This window comes from Panthera uncia (genome assembly GCF_023721935.1).
Source record: "Panthera uncia isolate 11264 chromosome C1 unlocalized genomic scaffold, Puncia_PCG_1.0 HiC_scaffold_3, whole genome shotgun sequence".
Lineage (NCBI taxonomy): Eukaryota > Metazoa > Chordata > Mammalia > Carnivora > Felidae > Panthera > Panthera uncia.
The window spans coordinates 11,723,581-11,739,850 of NW_026057584.1; the positions used below are offsets into that span (position 1 = coordinate 11,723,581).

The following is a 16,270-nucleotide window of genomic DNA, read 5'->3' on the forward strand; positions in this document are numbered from 1 at the left end:
CAGAATTTTTCAATTTCTACTTTCATAATAGTTTTCTTTTCGTTTCTAAGGATTTTGTTGTTGCTATTGTTCTGTTTTAATGTTTTTTAAAACGTTTTTTAGGTTTATTTATTTTGAGAAAGAGAGTGAGTAGGGGAGGGCAGAGAGAGAGGGAGACAGAATCCCAAGTAGGCTCCATGTTGTCAGCACAGAGCCTGGTGTGGGGCTCAAACTCATGAAGTCATGAGACCATGATCTGAGCAGAAGAAACCAAGAGCTGGATGCTTAACCAACGGAGCCACCCAGGAAGCCCCTCAATGTTTTCTTTTGTAGCAATCTGTTCATGTTTTAGAGGTGAAATGCTTTCCTTCATCTACTTTTTAAATCATATACTTTATTTCAAAGTTTTCTTCTTGCTACGTTGTCTCTTTCCTCCAATTCTGAGGGGCCATAGTTGCTGCTGTAATTCTTGAGAAGGGGATCTTATGATTAAATTGTATCTTTAGGGGCGCCTGGGTGGCGCAGTCGGTTAGGCGTCCGACTTCAGCCAGGTCACGATCTCGCGGTCCGTGAGTTCGAGCCCCGCGTCAGGCTCTGGGCTGATGGCTCGGAGCCTGGAGCCTGTTTCCAATTCTGTGTCTCCCTCTCTCTCTGCCCCTCCCCCGTTCATGCTCTGTCTCTCTCTGTCCCAAAAATAAAAAAACGTTGAAAAAAAAAAATTAAAAATAAATAAATAAATAAATAAATAAATAAATTGTTTCTTTAACCAGTCCTCCTGTTTGGGGCACTGTCATTCTACTTCAAGGTACCAATTCCTGAACTTTGGGAGAGATTTCTCATGTAAATTGTGTTCTTTGTTCCCTTTCCCCACTGCCTGCTTAGAATTCAGCTTTTCAGGGTCTGCTAGGTTCTTTTACACTTTTTGCTTTGTTTCCTTACCTCCTCCCCCTCCCCCCTTTTTTTTGTCTTGTGAGCTTACACCTTTTTATAATATTATTTTACTGTTTGCTGTTTTACTGGGATTCAGGGAGAATAAAGAACTTATTGTTTATGTTTTATCTGTCACACTGAATCAGATATCTCTGAAGTTTTGCTTTTATGAGCTTTCTTAATTTGGTAATTGTTCATAATGGAAGGGGAAACGGATGTTTGCTGCACAGTTATTTTTGTTTGTTTGTTGTTTATTTATTGTCTTTGTTTTTTTGTCCACCTTTCTCTACAACCCACTAAGTTGGGGTTGAGATTAGGATGGCTTTATCAATGGTTGTGGGAGCAGAAGCATGCTGTGACAATTGTATGGTCTATTTGTTTATATATTCTTATATTAGAGAGAAAGAAATTTGGGAAAGGAATGGAAGAAAGTGGGCTTCAGGGGAAAATAAGAGTGCAAGAGACACTTGCACCTGTTCTTTGGAAGACATTCACAAAAACTGAGTGCTTCTCTTATGCCCCATCCCCCTTTCCCACTGTAAAGTTATATATTGTAGTGTCGGGCACCCTGGACCACAAGGAATAAAAGGCAAAGCAGGTCCTCCAGGAAGAAGAGGCTCGAAAGGAGAAAAAGGCAAGTATGCAGCAAAGGTAGGATTTCCTGAAGACAATAGCTTATGGGGGGGGGGGTGGAGGCATTTATGAAGTGGGCAATGGAACATTTCACTTCGATGCGATACGTACCTTAGTTACCCCCTTGAGTGCCCCTTTTCATCATGTGCTCATGATGTGGTTAGAACTTAGCCAAAGTCAAGTCTTTGTATCTGAGAGTCTAAAGGAGACCCTTGCCTGCTGTGAAATTTGCCTCAGAGTGGTGATTTTTTTCATGAGGTGCTTTTTGTTCCTTGAAAGAAGCGGAGATGAGAAAGTACTGATCTTTTTTTTCACTTTCTTTCTGTGGGTCCCTACTTCCCCGTGTCATCAAGTGTTTGTGTCTCAATGTTTCTCCACTGTAAATTGTTTGGTGCCTTTTTGACCATCTGGAACAGGTGGGTATGAGAGCATAAACACAGCTGAGTTTGACCATCCAAAAGGCTTTTTTTTTTTCGACTAAAAGTCCTGATGATTAGAAAACGCATTGTAGTGAATTATCAGTTGTAATAGGCAATGCAGTCAGTAATCCTTTTTCACATATTATTTTGTTTCTTTATTTGTTTAGAGTGTATGCTCTAACCCCAATTTTTTTTTTTTGTTTCTTCAGCAGGAACCAGATAAAAGACTTTCAAACTTTTAAAAATATAATTTCTTATTTTAAAGTTCCTTCAGTAAAACTGGGTATCAGTTTATCAGAATGAGTTTATTTAAAGACCCAAGATACCCCATTTGTCCAGAAATGATACACTTTGCTCCACGTAGACCATGCCTAGGTACCCCTACACAGTGCCCCTCCCCTGCTACGTCCTGCTCCCCTGCTACATGTTATCAGTTATGGGAGATAAGAACCATGTACGTCACACCCTTTTTGTTCTTATTTTCATTCTTGGTTTTGTTTAGTAAAGGCATTTTGGGATTTTGTGCAGGAAATATGACAAAGCTGCCTTTTATCCTCTGTCTAGGAAACGTGGGGCTCTGTGCCTGTGAGCCTGGTCCCATGGGCCCACCAGGCCCTCCGGGACTTCCTGGGAGGCAGGGTAGTAAGGGAGACTTGGGGCTCCCTGGGTGGCTTGGAGAGAAAGGTCATCCAGGCCCTCCGGGTGCTGAAGGATCTCCAGGACCACCAGTGAGTAGCTCTTACCAATAACAATCTTTCTAGTTAAAAGAGACAGAGATAAAATTCAACTGTAGCTCTTTCTGACTTATAGTATGATATATATTTTATGTTTTGAACCTATACATATATTAATGACCAAAAAAAATCATCTATGTTCATTCATTCATTCAACTAATATTTATTGAGCACCTACTATGTTCCATGTGTCATTCTAGGTGCTGGGGATGCAGTAGGGAGCAGAGCACAGTCTGTACCCTCCTGGGGACTCCTGGGGTTGGGAGGGACACATGCTGGGTAGCAAATAGATGAGTACGTATGGCTGATGATGATAAAGGCCATCACCATCTAATGTAGCTTGAGGGGAAAAGCCGGAGGAAATGAAGACAAAGAAGTGGCTGGAGGTTATGTGGGGTTGTGGAGCACGGGGCTTGGTGGGTGCGTTGGGTTTGGGCTTTTATTCTGGATGACAGGGAACAGCCAGTGGAAAGTTTTAAGAAGAGACAGACATAATGCTCTATGGCTGACGTTAGCTTCGAATGGCTCACTATGGTAGTTCTGGTAATAACAGATAACAGGGGGCGAGGGAAGGAGGGAGATGGGCTGGAGGACTGCTGCATAGTCCTGGTGAAATATGATGGTAGACAAATTAGCATGTTGGTGCTGGGTGTGATGAGAAATGATCAGATTCTCGATATGTTTTGAGATCAGTGCTAATAGATTGGCTGTTGGGCTGGACATGGGATATTAGAAGGAGAAAAGTAAAGGATAAGACCCAAATGGGGAAGCCAATGTGAGGAGTAGGTGTGGAATGGGTAAAGGAAGTATCATTGGGGCCATCTTAAATTTGAGGTGCCAATCAGACAAGCAGGTCGAGGTGTTGAAGGGTAGTGAGATGGTATTCAAGTAAAAGATTCCGATGCGAGGTCCAAGCTGGAGATACAGACATTGGCTTTGTCAGCGTTTATGTGATATTTCGTGCCACAGAGTAGATTTATTTTGAAATGGTTCTCATCTGCTGACCATTACAAGTGACTCGAATTGAGGCACAGCCTTTCAGCAACTTGACTCCTCAGAAGAAACTCACTGGCCCTAAGGGCATTACTCTGGAGGCTGGACACAGCCTGCCTGTCCCCTCTTTATCGAAGAGCCTTAATCCTGGGGTGACCTGGAGCCTACCCATCAGCCTGAATGTCCTCTTTTCCATTTTCCCTGGGACATGCCATGAAAATAAGGTTCCAGTCTGAGAGCCTTAAGTGAGGGTGACAATTAGGCTCTCTCTCAGTACCACCCTTAATACACTTGCAAAACACACTCACAAAGTCTGCGTGACAAGAAGCTAACTTCTTAATATGTGTATGTTGAATGAACACGGCCGCAGCTGTTAAGCACTTCATTTTATAGTCTGCTTTTTCCATTCGGCATTTGAGCACAGTCATTTTTTATAGTGGTCCCTTCATTAAGAAGATGATACTGGTTCTAAAATATTTTTATGGCTTTCTCTTGAGTTGCTTCTCAGGGCTAGTCTCTTTGAGCGTGAATTGCTAGTTTGCCCAGGGTTGTCCTGGCTGAGCTTTATGTCATTCGGCTGCTGTACGTCTTACTCTTAGGACAGGTAATGTTTCTGATGTCTTTTTTTCTGTACATGGTCCTGTCCATATGACTTCTCTGCATTAAGTTCATCACAGTGTGGTTACAGCTGGGGACTAGATCCTTATACCACGAGGCACGGTGAAAGGAAGGTGTTTGGGGGAAAAGAATGGATACAAAGAGAGAGCACAGAGGAACCACAGACGATCACTGTGGGTGCTCTCACTTCATCGGACATGTCCTCTCTCAGCAGCTGGTCCCTGGCCTCAGAAGCCACAGATTGGTAGGCAAATAGAAAACAGAAAAGTGTGTTTAGGTTCTTTACATTTTTTTTTTTTATGGTTAGAACAAAGCTTTGTATTTATTGCCATAGTCTGAGGTTGGGGGTTTCCTACCAAGATGCTGTCACGTTAAGCATGGGGACTGGGAGCCACGTGGATCCACTTTCAAATCCCAACTCTGACACGGGCAAGCTCTACGGTCTTCCTGAGCCTCAGTGCCTCATTTATAAAATGGACATAACAACGGGGTAAGAATTCAGTTCAGCAACATATTCTGAGGGCTGTAAGGGATACACCAGTGATCAAGCAGGGTCACTGCCCCTGATGAGTTGTAGAGCAAACCAAAGGTCATGGACTTGACATGGGCTAAATCTGACCTACTGGCTTGTTTGGTTTTGTCTTCATCGTGTTTTATTTTGTATTATTAATAAGATTTATGGCAGCCCTTGAGAAATTGGAAGTTCATTAACACAAGGTCAGTGCATTCCCACAGTTGCCAGGAGCTGAGAGGTGACCATGCGTGTAGAAGGGCTGGGTGCTCCTGGCTCCGCGCTGTCCATCCATCTGCTTCCCTTGCTAGGCACGGCCCCTGTGGGCATCTGTGGCTCAAATACCTGATCTAGACCATGTTTTAAACAACTGTTACACGGCTGGCAGAGAGGAATTTGTTTTGTTGCTGTTGAGACTTTGTTGTTGTATTAACACATGTATTTAATGATCTCAGGTCTTGGAATAATGACAAGTCGCCTTGATCCCAAAGCTGCTGGGAACCTTTGCCCCAAGAATCTCTTGGATTCAACATTTGTTTCACTAAGAATCTAAGTCTAAGTGCCATGAAGGCAAGACGGTCTGCTGTTAACTGTTGTGTCCTTGCTACTCTGAGTACTCCCTGGCCCTTTGTAGATTGTCAGTGAATGTCTCTCTAGTGAAATCCAAAACCAGTGCTGGTTATCTACTTTTTTTTTCTCACTAGCTCAAATAAGTCTGAGATCTGACTCTAGTGCTGAATATTCTATATCTGCACAGCATTAGAGAAATTTATAGTACATTCTAAGTCTTCAATGGCTAACTAAGGAGCTGCTCAGACTCCCAGGACACCAAGGTCTCATTTATTAAGCATTCCACTGGCATTCTCCTTCTGGAGAGAAACTGGTTCGTGTGCTAAATGAATGGTTTTATGTGTTGATAGTTTATCCATCGGAAGGGCGTTTTCATTATCTGCCTCTTGGGCTGAACACTGTGTCTCATATACTTTGGACCTGTCATGTTGTCACTTATGACTTAGTCTTAGACAGGAAAAATAAGCATTTAAGCAACACTCAACCCATATTAGCACTTTGCGATTTCTAAAGTTCCTTTTCTGTCTATTCTAGCTCTTCCTACTGAAAAATTTGTTCCACTTGCCTTTTTGATGTCACATAGATATCGTTACCTGGGATGCTATACTACAGTGATGCCCCTGGCGGGGGTGGGGGGGTAATTGAGTGGGTGTGTGGAACTGTTTTTTTTCTACATCAGATGGCTCCCAAGCATTTTTGCCATTTGGGTTTTTATGCCTGTTGCGTACGGTTTTGGCTTCCTCTTCATTCTTACTACTTAATGCTGCCATCATACTGATCTCCACTGTTACCTTCTCCTCTTAGTAGTTAACTGCTTATAAAGTGCCAGTTAAGCAGGTTAAGCTTGCGTGAACTTGTTAGATTGTATGAAAATAAGGCAAGGTGGCATCTGTGTAGGAAAAGTAAACTGTCTTCTCATTTTTACCTCCGTCTAAATTCTTATCTGTGTTTCTTGACTTTCAAGGTCATCTGATAAGTCTTAAGTTATGTATAGTGTTTCTGTAGCTATATTTACTATGATGCTTGGCCACTCTAATATGCTGATGGTAGGTTTCCAGATTGTTGACATGGCTTAATATTCAGTAATATGTAACACTTACAAAACCATGACCCAAACAGTGAGTCTCAGAGCAATGTTGAGGTCAAAAGATGATGAGCCCATCAGTGAAAATCAGCTGTTTACTTGCTATATAGAGGAAATATATCAACCGTGTAACCATGGTTCTTATTTTCCCCTCCTCTTGCCCATCAGTTTCCCTCAATATCACAAGCTTATCCCTAAACCTCTGCCTTCGGCTTTAGTGGCAGCTTTTGTGGTTAACCTACCTTCTTCTTTACTCCTCATTCTATTAAAATGCTCAAGATAGTTAAAAAATTTGATTATAGGGGGTGCCTGGGTGGCTCAGTCAGTTAAGCATCCGACTTCAGCTCAGGTCATGATCTCGCAGTCCATGAGTTCAAGCCCCGTGTCGGGCTCTGTGCTGACCGCTCAGAGCCTGGAGCCTGTTTCGGATTCTGTGTCTCCCTCTCTCTCTGACCCTCCCCCATTCATGCTCTGTCTCTGTCTCAAAAATAAATAAACGTTAAAAAAAAATTAAAAAATTTGATTATAAATTTTTATGTTGAGATAAATTTTATGTTATGACTCAAAGAAGTTACACAATCACGCAGAGAGTTCCCATGGACACTTCACCCAGCATCCCCGATGATAGCATACATAACCATAGTACGTTGCCAAAACCAGGAAATTGATAATGATAGATGCTTCTGTTGAATCTCGTACAGACCTTATCCAGATTCCACAAGCTTCTAAATGCAGGTCAAGACCTTCAGTTTTGTAAGGTAGGACCCACCTTAGAAGGTAAGGAAGAGAGTGATACCAAGGGTACCACACCAGAATCTGGAACAGGTGATTTAGAAGTAAAGAAGAGAGAGATTAGATGTAGGTGAATAACTTTTGACCCATCAAAATTAAACTGATTCATTCCTCTTATTTCTCACCAAGGGAAAACCCGGTGCTGCAGGACCACTTGGCAGTAAAGGAGAAAAGGGAGACTTGGTTGTGTCAAGAGTGAAAGGTGAGTCTAGTCAATCACTTAGCTCCCTGCCATTTTTATGAATGATAGGTGAACTTTCATCTTGTATTCATTTCCCTGTGACCACAGATCAATTCTATAACAAGACACAGGATTGTTCAGATTGCTTAAAAAAACATTCCTGGCCCGGGGCTCCTGGGTGGCTCAGTTGGTTGAGTGACTAACTCTTGATTTTGGCTCAGGTCACGATCCCAGGATCATGGGATCGAGCCTCGTGTCAGGCTCCGCACTGAGCATGGAACCTGCTTAAGATTCTCTGTCTCTCTCTCCCTGTGCCCCTCTACCCCACTTGTGCACTCTCATGCTCTCTCTCTCTCTCTGTCTCCAAAATAAAAAATAATATTCCTTGACCTTCACAGAGTGGTGAGAATGTGGAACCTCAAATCCTCTGTCTCTGATTTGAGAATATAGATGCTCCTTTAGCCACCTATTTAAATCTTCATTACTGTGAACTTGGATTTGACACAAGACCTCCTTTGACCTGCCTACCAGTTTTTCAGTGCATTATGGCATCCTGTGTTAATCAAGACTATTTTGGTCACGACAGAAACCCAGCTTGAAGTAGTTTTAGAAAACATTATTGACTCAGCCAAACAAAATTTGAAATGTTAGACGTAGTCTCCCAGGACAGCTGGGTCCAGGGGACTGCACCATCTGCCCTTTCTCCCCGAGACTAGCTTTCCCTGGGCTGTGTGGGTAGACTGCCCTTCCTAGCAGAAGCTCTAAGTTCTTACAAAAAGGAAGAGAGCTAGCTCTACCTTCTCAGCTCCAGTTTGAAAAACAAAACAATTCTGGAAAGATTGGCCTAGACTGGGGCAAGTGTGCAGCCACGGACTACTCCCCATTCACCACTGCTAGGGGTTGGACTACCATGTTGGGCACCCCACACACGGCGGCCATGTGATTGGTGCCTCCTTACACAACCTCCTCGGCAGAGCGCTCCCCAGATAAGAGATCCCGTGGGTTTGGCAGTTGTCTTTCCTCCCTATGACTTTTGTGTGGTTGTCTTTTGTGTGGTGACTTTAGTCAATGGAGACACTCAGGGGAGTCTCTACCGGCCCACCTGGAGGCAAGGTCATTGCTTTTACCTTTTGTCCTGTGTTTCCTTCTACTTCACCCAGCTGCTGAGAAGGGCTTGAATATCTTTTGGCCTTTATTCCCAGGGCAGAAAGGAGAAAGGGGTCCTGATGGGCTCCCAGGATTTCCAGGGCAACAGGGACAACATGGCCGGGATGGACTTCCTGGAGAAAGGGGGGATCCGGGACCCCCGGTATGTATAATTCTTCTTTGGCTGTAGAGTTTCATTTCCTTATATGGTCACAAAGCATCTGTTTGCCGCTTCTCAATTTAAAACTGTAATTCAGTAAAGCGTCATGTGCTGTGAATCAGAGTCACCTTCCATTGACTGCCAGAAAAAGATGATTGTTACAAAAGGTGTGGCATAGTTGCAGATGGTCTGAAATCCTGAGTGACAGTTGAGTCACAGCATGACTTTCTGTCCCGTCTTTGGTCTTTGTATCATTATCATGGTGTTTATCTATTTCTGGGGCCCTTGTATCTAGCTACAAAGCCCCCAGTGGCTGCAGGCCTGTTCAGTTAACTCTGTAGGGAGGAGCATAGAACACAGGTCCTGATAATGACCTCCAGTTCTGTCCCCAGGTGAAGAAGCACGTGAGGGGAAGTGGCAAACAAGAGAGGGTGAAGTGGTGCAAATCTGAACTGACATGTTAGCTGATGGAAAACCCCACCGACAAATGATATTTTTTGCATTTTCAAACGTGATTTGGGTGGAGACCATGTGGAGGTAATGGAGGTCGTAAGAAAAGACAATGAGACATGATCCTGGGCTTAGGAACTTAAAGTATCACGGGTACATGAGGCATGTTTGGATGCCTACATTATGTTTTATTCACATCATTAATTTTCTTTTTTTTTTTTTTTAAGTTTATTTATTCTGATAGAGGCAGAGACAGAGAGAGCTGGGAGGTGCAGAGAGAGAGGGGGGAGAGAGAGAGAATCCTAAGCAGTCTCCATGCTACCAGCTGCAGAGCCCGATGCAGGGCTCAAACCCATGAACCGTGAGATCATGACCTGAGCCGAAGCCAAGAGTCAGACTCTTAACTGATTGAGCCACCCAGGCGCCCCCACATCATCAATTTTCCGAAGAGCAATCCGCTTTCACATTTTATCCTAGGAAATGGAGGCCGAGGGTGTGTTGCTCAAGGTCACCTATCTGTTAAGTAGACTACACCGCAGGGAAAACCCCAGTCTGCCAAAGCACGTGCTGCTTTCACCAGCCTGTGCTGCCTGCCATCAACAGTGTCGTAATAGAGAAGGACTAACTTCTGATTTATAGGTGCTCCTTCAGACAGATGGTATGTGAGTAAGAGAAGCCTGGAAGTCAAACCAGGGTAGATGGTCAGAAGTCTCTCTCGTCTTTCAGCTGATATCAAGTATCATGATAATCATGAACGAAGTCTGCCTTAGATTTGGCAATCCCTGTTTTGTTTACTCTCCCGCTTCAGGAACTATCAAGAAGCCAATGTCACTGAGTGGCAATGGTCCTCAGGTTCCGATCTCATTGTGAAAAACCAAAACGTACCCTAGGTCGCATTAGGTGAGGGGTTTCTATAATGGTCTAGAGCGGTCCTCCTAGATTCGTTGAACCAATCCAGACTCACAAGACTGTCATCGCCCACATGTGAGACCAGGCTACTCGGGAAGACAGAAGACACAGCCCTCAGCTTGCCAGCAGGGTAGCATCAGACGTGCGTCGCTCGTATGCAAGACCCCTGGTAGCTGTTCATTTGGCGGGAGAGAGTGAAACGAGATCCACACGCAGCACATGTGCCAGCAGCATTGACTGAGAGCCTCCTGCCCCACAGGGACACGGCCTCTGGAGACCCCACAGGGAACCACTGCTCAAGGGAGCCCCGGCAAGGACTCCGCACAGGTCTTCATAGTTTTCCAGAACAGATGCAAGTTTTGCCACCAGGGATTGACGTTACCATAAGCAATGTTGCCTTGTAATATATTTGGCATCCGATTTTTAGGAAGTTTCCAGAGGAACAGAACTAGACGGTTAACCAAAGGTCAAATTCTTAAAGCAGGAGAAGGAAGTGTTGGTCAGCCCTTTCCTTGCAGACGTGGAGGGTAATTGAGTCTATCCTGTGTCTTCTCATAAGAATGCAGGAAAACAGTTTCAAGGACCTAAGGATTTATTTATTCAGCTTGTAAGCCTTCTTTCTTCCCTCCCTCAATTGACATATTTCTGTATTTCATTATATTTGGTATTAGAGAGTTGTTCTAACAAAAAATTTCTAAATTCTGTATTGAATACATAACACAGCTTTCTGTATTTGAGGTGGACTCCCCAGCCATAGCATCTATATGTTTGTAAATTTTTATGTAAAGGATGAAGAAGAAACTAAGTTACTCATCTATTGGTGATTTAATAGTTTGCTATTGAGGAACTGTCTACTGGAAATATGAAGTTTTTCCACATGCTTCTATAGACGATGACAATGGCTGCTTTGGGTTTATGGACTTGCAAAGATTGGTAGTTGACTCACGATGCAAATATTCCCAGGGGGATCATGAAGACGCAGCCCCAGGTGCAAAAGGGTCTCCTGGATTGCCGGGGCGCCCGGGAAGAACAGGACCTAAGGGACAACCAGGACTAGGATTTCCCGGGCCACCAGGAGAAAGAGGGCCACCAGGAGCTCCAGGCCGTCCCGGCGAGAGGGGCCTTGAGGGCTTGAAGGGTCAGAAAGGTAATTTTGAAGGTTTTGTGTTACAGAATGTCGGGGGAAAATAGTGGAAGCTAAAGCGATCCCCTCTTTGGGGCCAAACTATTGTAGCAGAACCACTAAATAAAATTCCTTCAAGCTGCTGTTCAAACCTTGAATATTGCCAGACAAATAAAAGCATTACAGCACAATCAATATTTACAACAAATTCTTAAAATACTAAAATGTCTTTGTTGCATTATTTGTCTAGCATGCCAAAATTGTCTTCATTCATTTCTCAATCCCAACTTATGCAATCTGCATTAAATTTACATATATATTCAAAATATCTAGTTGTTTATAGTCTTTTGAGACAACGCAGTGTATCTTAATAAAAAACACCAGTATTTCATTTAAAAAATACATCACTGTCCTTGAAAACCCATTTGTAGGCATTCTAGAAAGAAAGAAAAAAGGGAGGGATTTCAAATATATTTGACAGTTATTTGAATTTAAACAATACATGACTTGCAGTACTATAGCTGAAAACCTTTGAAAAGGCTGGAGAAAGAATTTAGATTTTTTTCTTTTGCAATATGTACATATACCTTGGACTCCGTTATTAACTGCGAAGTTTTAGAATGAAATAATATCTTTGGTTCTTGCTTCGACAACATAGAAAGGCAATATTTTGGCCCTCAATAAGGTTTTAAGATTATGGTTCTGAACCCATCAAAATATAACAGTATTTTTATTCATTTGGTACATTTTTGATTTGAGAGCATATGAAGTAATACTTTATAATTATTTCTATGAGAAAAGAGAAATGTTCTATTTTAAAGGGGAAGGAAACTGAGAGGCACAAGCTTCGGAGTCTTACTGTCTTGACCATGAAAATGGCGGGTGACAACGATCACGTTGCAGAGTCATTAAAAAAATTCAAGGGACAATACATTTGAGGCCACTGACTCATGGTAGCCCCTCCCTGAATGGCAGCTGGTATTAATATCTCAGCGCCCCCACCCCCCGTCGTCTACACACTCCCACAGCCAAACTGGGAGTCAGATCTTCTGAACTCAGTGTCAGATGTTGCTGTGATTTCCTGCTTTACCAAATCTTCTGATTCCATTGTATTGGATATCATTGAGCCTATAAATGCATTGTTTTCTTCTAGGCTAGTAAAACTGATACTTCTTGGAATTTTTCCTATTCCCCCTATGTTTACAGCTGTCTGACCGTTGAAGTTCAGATTTCAGGACCGAGCTTCTAGAAATTCAGAACAAAGGTAGTTCAAGTGATCTAACGATACTTGGGGTCCTCTTATCCCTTGGATGCCACATACACTACATGAAAAGAATATCTTGATTGAGTTGTCTTTGGGATTCATGTTACATGGGGCTATCAGTTGTGTGAATGCCACTTTTTTTTTTTTTTTTCATTCCAGGGGATACAATTTCTTGTAACGTAACCTACCCTGGGAGGCCAGGACCTCCAGGTTTTGATGGAGCTCCAGGTATGATCAATGAGAAGTTAACTGTTTTACACATACCACAGAGTAAAAGAACTAGTAAGACAGATGAACCAATAGTTCATCATCAGGCAACTAATGAGGATATTTCTAAAACTCTTACCGGGTTTTTAGGGACTATGGGAAGCCAGTATGAGTGGTAATTCCCATTGGGACTCTAGTCTACTGGTTTGGGCACCCTCTAGATGGGTTTTTAATTTTTTTTAGATCTCTGTGTAACAAAATTTACCTTGATTTGATCACAAATCAGTAAAAATGTCTGCTCTTTGAGGGGCGCCTGGGTGGCGCAGTCGGTTAAGCGTCCGACTTCAGCCAGGTCACGATCTGGGCTGATGGCTCGGAGCCTGGAGCCTGTTTCCGATTCTGTGTCTCCCTCTCTCTCTCTGCCCCTCCCCCGTTCATGCTCTGTCTCTCTCTGTCCCAAAAATAAATTAAAAATGTTGAAAAAAAAAATTAAAAAAAAAAAATGTCTGCTCTTTGAGAATTTAAAAACTGTATTTCCTATGCCCCAAGAGTGAATAATGATAATTTGCTTACTGATTACATTTTACTCTCTTCTGTTTTCCAAATCTCAAGGGACATGAACACTCAAAGTTGAAGTTGGCAGATGCACCTCCTTTAAAGTTATTTTAGCTGAGATCACTTACAGTAGGAAATGTCAGAATGGTTTTTTTCTTTAACTAAAAAAATTTTTTTTTAAAATCTCAATTCCTTTTGCAGGTGCTTTTTGCCTATACTTCATTTGAGGGCAAATTCAGTAAAATGCAGGGAAATAGATTTTGGCCTTCACCCAGCAGGCCACATATCTTTCTTCCTACAGAAGGGGCTATGCTCTAATATTTGTGTTGACGCAGAGCAGAGGAACCAAAAGGTTCATCTGAGTGCTGGTGTATGTCTCAAAGGCTTTCAGGAAGAATCCTTTATGTATGACTTAAAGTATACTAACAAGGGGCACCTGGATGTCTCAGTCAGTTAACTGTCCGGCTTCAGCTCAGGTCATGATCTCATGGTTTGTGAGTTTGAGCCCCACGTCGGGCTCTGTGCTGACAGCTCAGAGCCTGGAACCTGCTTCAGATTCTGTGTCTCCCTCTTTCTCTGTCCCTCCCCCGCTCACAACAGTCTGTCTGTCTGTCTGTCTGTCTCTCTCTCTCTCTCTCTCTCAAAAATAAATAAACATTAACTTCTTTAAAAAAAATGAAGTACATGAACAGAATTATTCTTTGAAACACTTATTTGGAGCACATGATTCATAAAATGATTATGTAAACCAGGCAAGGCAACATCTTCCATAAAGTAGAAGTCCTCTGAAAAAGACCGCATAGAGGTTTTTTGGTTTTTGTTTTTTTTTTTTTAAACCACTTTAGTTTGTTCTCATTTCATTTGTGTTTTACTGAGTCTGGGTTTGGTTGTTATTGTTTAGGACCAAAGGGACTTCCGGGCCCTCCGGGCGCTCCAGGGTTGAGGTGTTTAGATGGGCCAAAGGGTCAGCGTGGCAAACCAGGAATATCAGAAATACCTGGTCCACCTGGTAAGTAAGTGGTTTTCAGTTAAGAATGTGTGTAGACCTCGAAACTCGATGACCTTAGTAAGCAAATGGCCCACGGATCCCTAGATCATGGGGGGATGTTTTTTCTTGAAACACTAAGCTCTTAGCTATGTTTTGATAATTTTTAGGTTCTGGTAATTTTGTAAATCCTCAGGGCTCCTTCCACCTGAAAGCATGAGTTATAGACTACTATTGGTCTGTTATTTGGTAGAAACTGCTCAGTATAGACAGACTGCCAGTGGATGAAAGCGATTAGGGAAACATTGTTGGCTTCTAGAAAACACAAACTCACAATGTATTTTCCTGTGAAAGGTGGCAAAGCAACGTTGCCTATTAAGCTACTCTGAATTTTAGTTACGTATCCCTGTGTTTTTTTTTAATGTGTTTTTATCAAAGTAGTAGTCTTACATTTGTATTGGTTCTATATTTATATGTTTAACAATTTAAACAATATTTTTCAATAGGTTTTCGTGGTGACAAAGGAGATCCAGGTTTTGGAGGTGCAAAGGGGTCCTCCCTTCCTGGGCCCCCAGGCTCTCCCGGTTCTCGTGGAGCAAATGGGCAGAAAGGAATCATGGGAGACACTGCCTACGGCCACCCAGGTCCCCTGGGAGAGAGAGGTCTTGCAGGGGTGCCGGGGTCAAAAGGACACAGAGGTGATCCAGGACCTCCAGGCTTTGCAGGTATGAGGGCTGTCCTGTCCCTGTGGTCCATAAAGCTGGCTCAGGTCTGCAACAGGTCACTGAAGACTATTTGGACTATCTAGCCTTAGAAGTCTAGAATGCAAAATGTCCCCCCAGGCGTCTTCCCTCATAAATGAGCACTGGTCACATTTCAAGTAACCTGCGTCCTGAGTGTTGCCTTTGCATTTTACTGGTTCCTTTCGAATCCAGGGCAGCTCACTGTGACTCCCGTCAGTTCAGTTTGATTCAGCAGCTACTGGACATCTGCCTGCTTCAGACTCAGGACAGTATGTTAGCTCTGTAAACGCCCAAGGAGCAGGGCCTGGGGAACATGCCCACTGCCAAAGCCAGGTTGAAGGACCACCTGTAAGAGGAGGGGCAGCTCAGGGAGGCAGAACAGGGTGAGATGCTGTTTAGGGAAGCCCCATGGAGGAGCTGGGGGTGGGCTGGGCCCTGGCACACAAGCTGTGTCATTTGAACAGGTGACAGGGTGGAGAGACTTTCGTCCCAGCAGGGGCAGCAGGCAGGGAAGGTGGGAGGATGGCCCTGGCACTGATTTTCATCCATTTCCAAATTCACCAAGGATTCTTCAGGATCCTCAGCAGAGGTCTTTAGATTTAATGTGCTTAAAAATAAGCCTGGGTCGGGGCCATGAAAATCATCTTCTGGGCCCCAATCTCAGAAATTTTGATTCATTACATCAAAATTGGATGGGGGCCAGAAATTCCATCTGAACTTACTTAGCCTTTTGGGTGATGGGGACCAAGAGTGGACCCCAGACTAGTGTTTTACAAACACTGTTCTGGGTCTTTTCTGACAGTGGATGGGCCAGCATTTATTAGGTGTCCACAGTAGTATCATAGTACAGGGCACGTGGAGGACAAGGGACTAAGCCACATTCTGTGTCACCAGGGAGCTTACTTGTTCTGTAGTTTGTAAGTCAAAATATTCATATGCAAAACCCCAATTCGTTGGAAAGTAACAAGATAATGTATTATCTGAGTCAGTAAAAATAATTTTGACTTAGTAATTTGCTATTTCACTTGTGAAGATGTATCTAAGGGAAATGTTCAGCAGAAGATGAAGGTTATTATGAAAATACTCTTGGGGGCACCTGGATGGCTGAGTCGGTTGACCATCTGACTCTTGATTTTGGCTCAGGTCATGATCTCACAGTTCGTGCGGCCCTGAGTCAGGATGTGCTGATGGCCCGGAGCCTGCTTGGGATTCTCTCTCTCCCTCCCTCTCTCTGCCCCTCCCCAGCTCCTGAACATGCTCTCTCCCTCTCTCTCCCTCTGTCTC

The 16,270-nt window shown here is 43.3% G+C and overlaps 1 protein-coding gene across 1 annotated transcript in view; it reads left to right on the forward strand.

Annotated features, from left to right (window-relative positions):
- COL4A4 (collagen type IV alpha 4 chain) overlaps positions 1–16,270 on the forward strand; it is a 131,725-nt gene that overhangs the window by 66,224 nt on the left and 49,231 nt on the right. The window contains exons 22-29 of the mRNA XM_049614794.1: positions 1,454–1,543; positions 2,526–2,689; positions 7,393–7,465; positions 8,647–8,753; positions 11,073–11,256; positions 12,656–12,724; positions 14,160–14,267; positions 14,750–14,968. Of these exons, the coding sequence (XP_049470751.1) occupies positions 1,454–1,543; positions 2,526–2,689; positions 7,393–7,465; positions 8,647–8,753; positions 11,073–11,256; positions 12,656–12,724; positions 14,160–14,267; positions 14,750–14,968 (1,014 nt within the window). The remainder of the gene's footprint in view (positions 1–1,453; positions 1,544–2,525; positions 2,690–7,392; positions 7,466–8,646; positions 8,754–11,072; positions 11,257–12,655; positions 12,725–14,159; positions 14,268–14,749; positions 14,969–16,270) is intronic.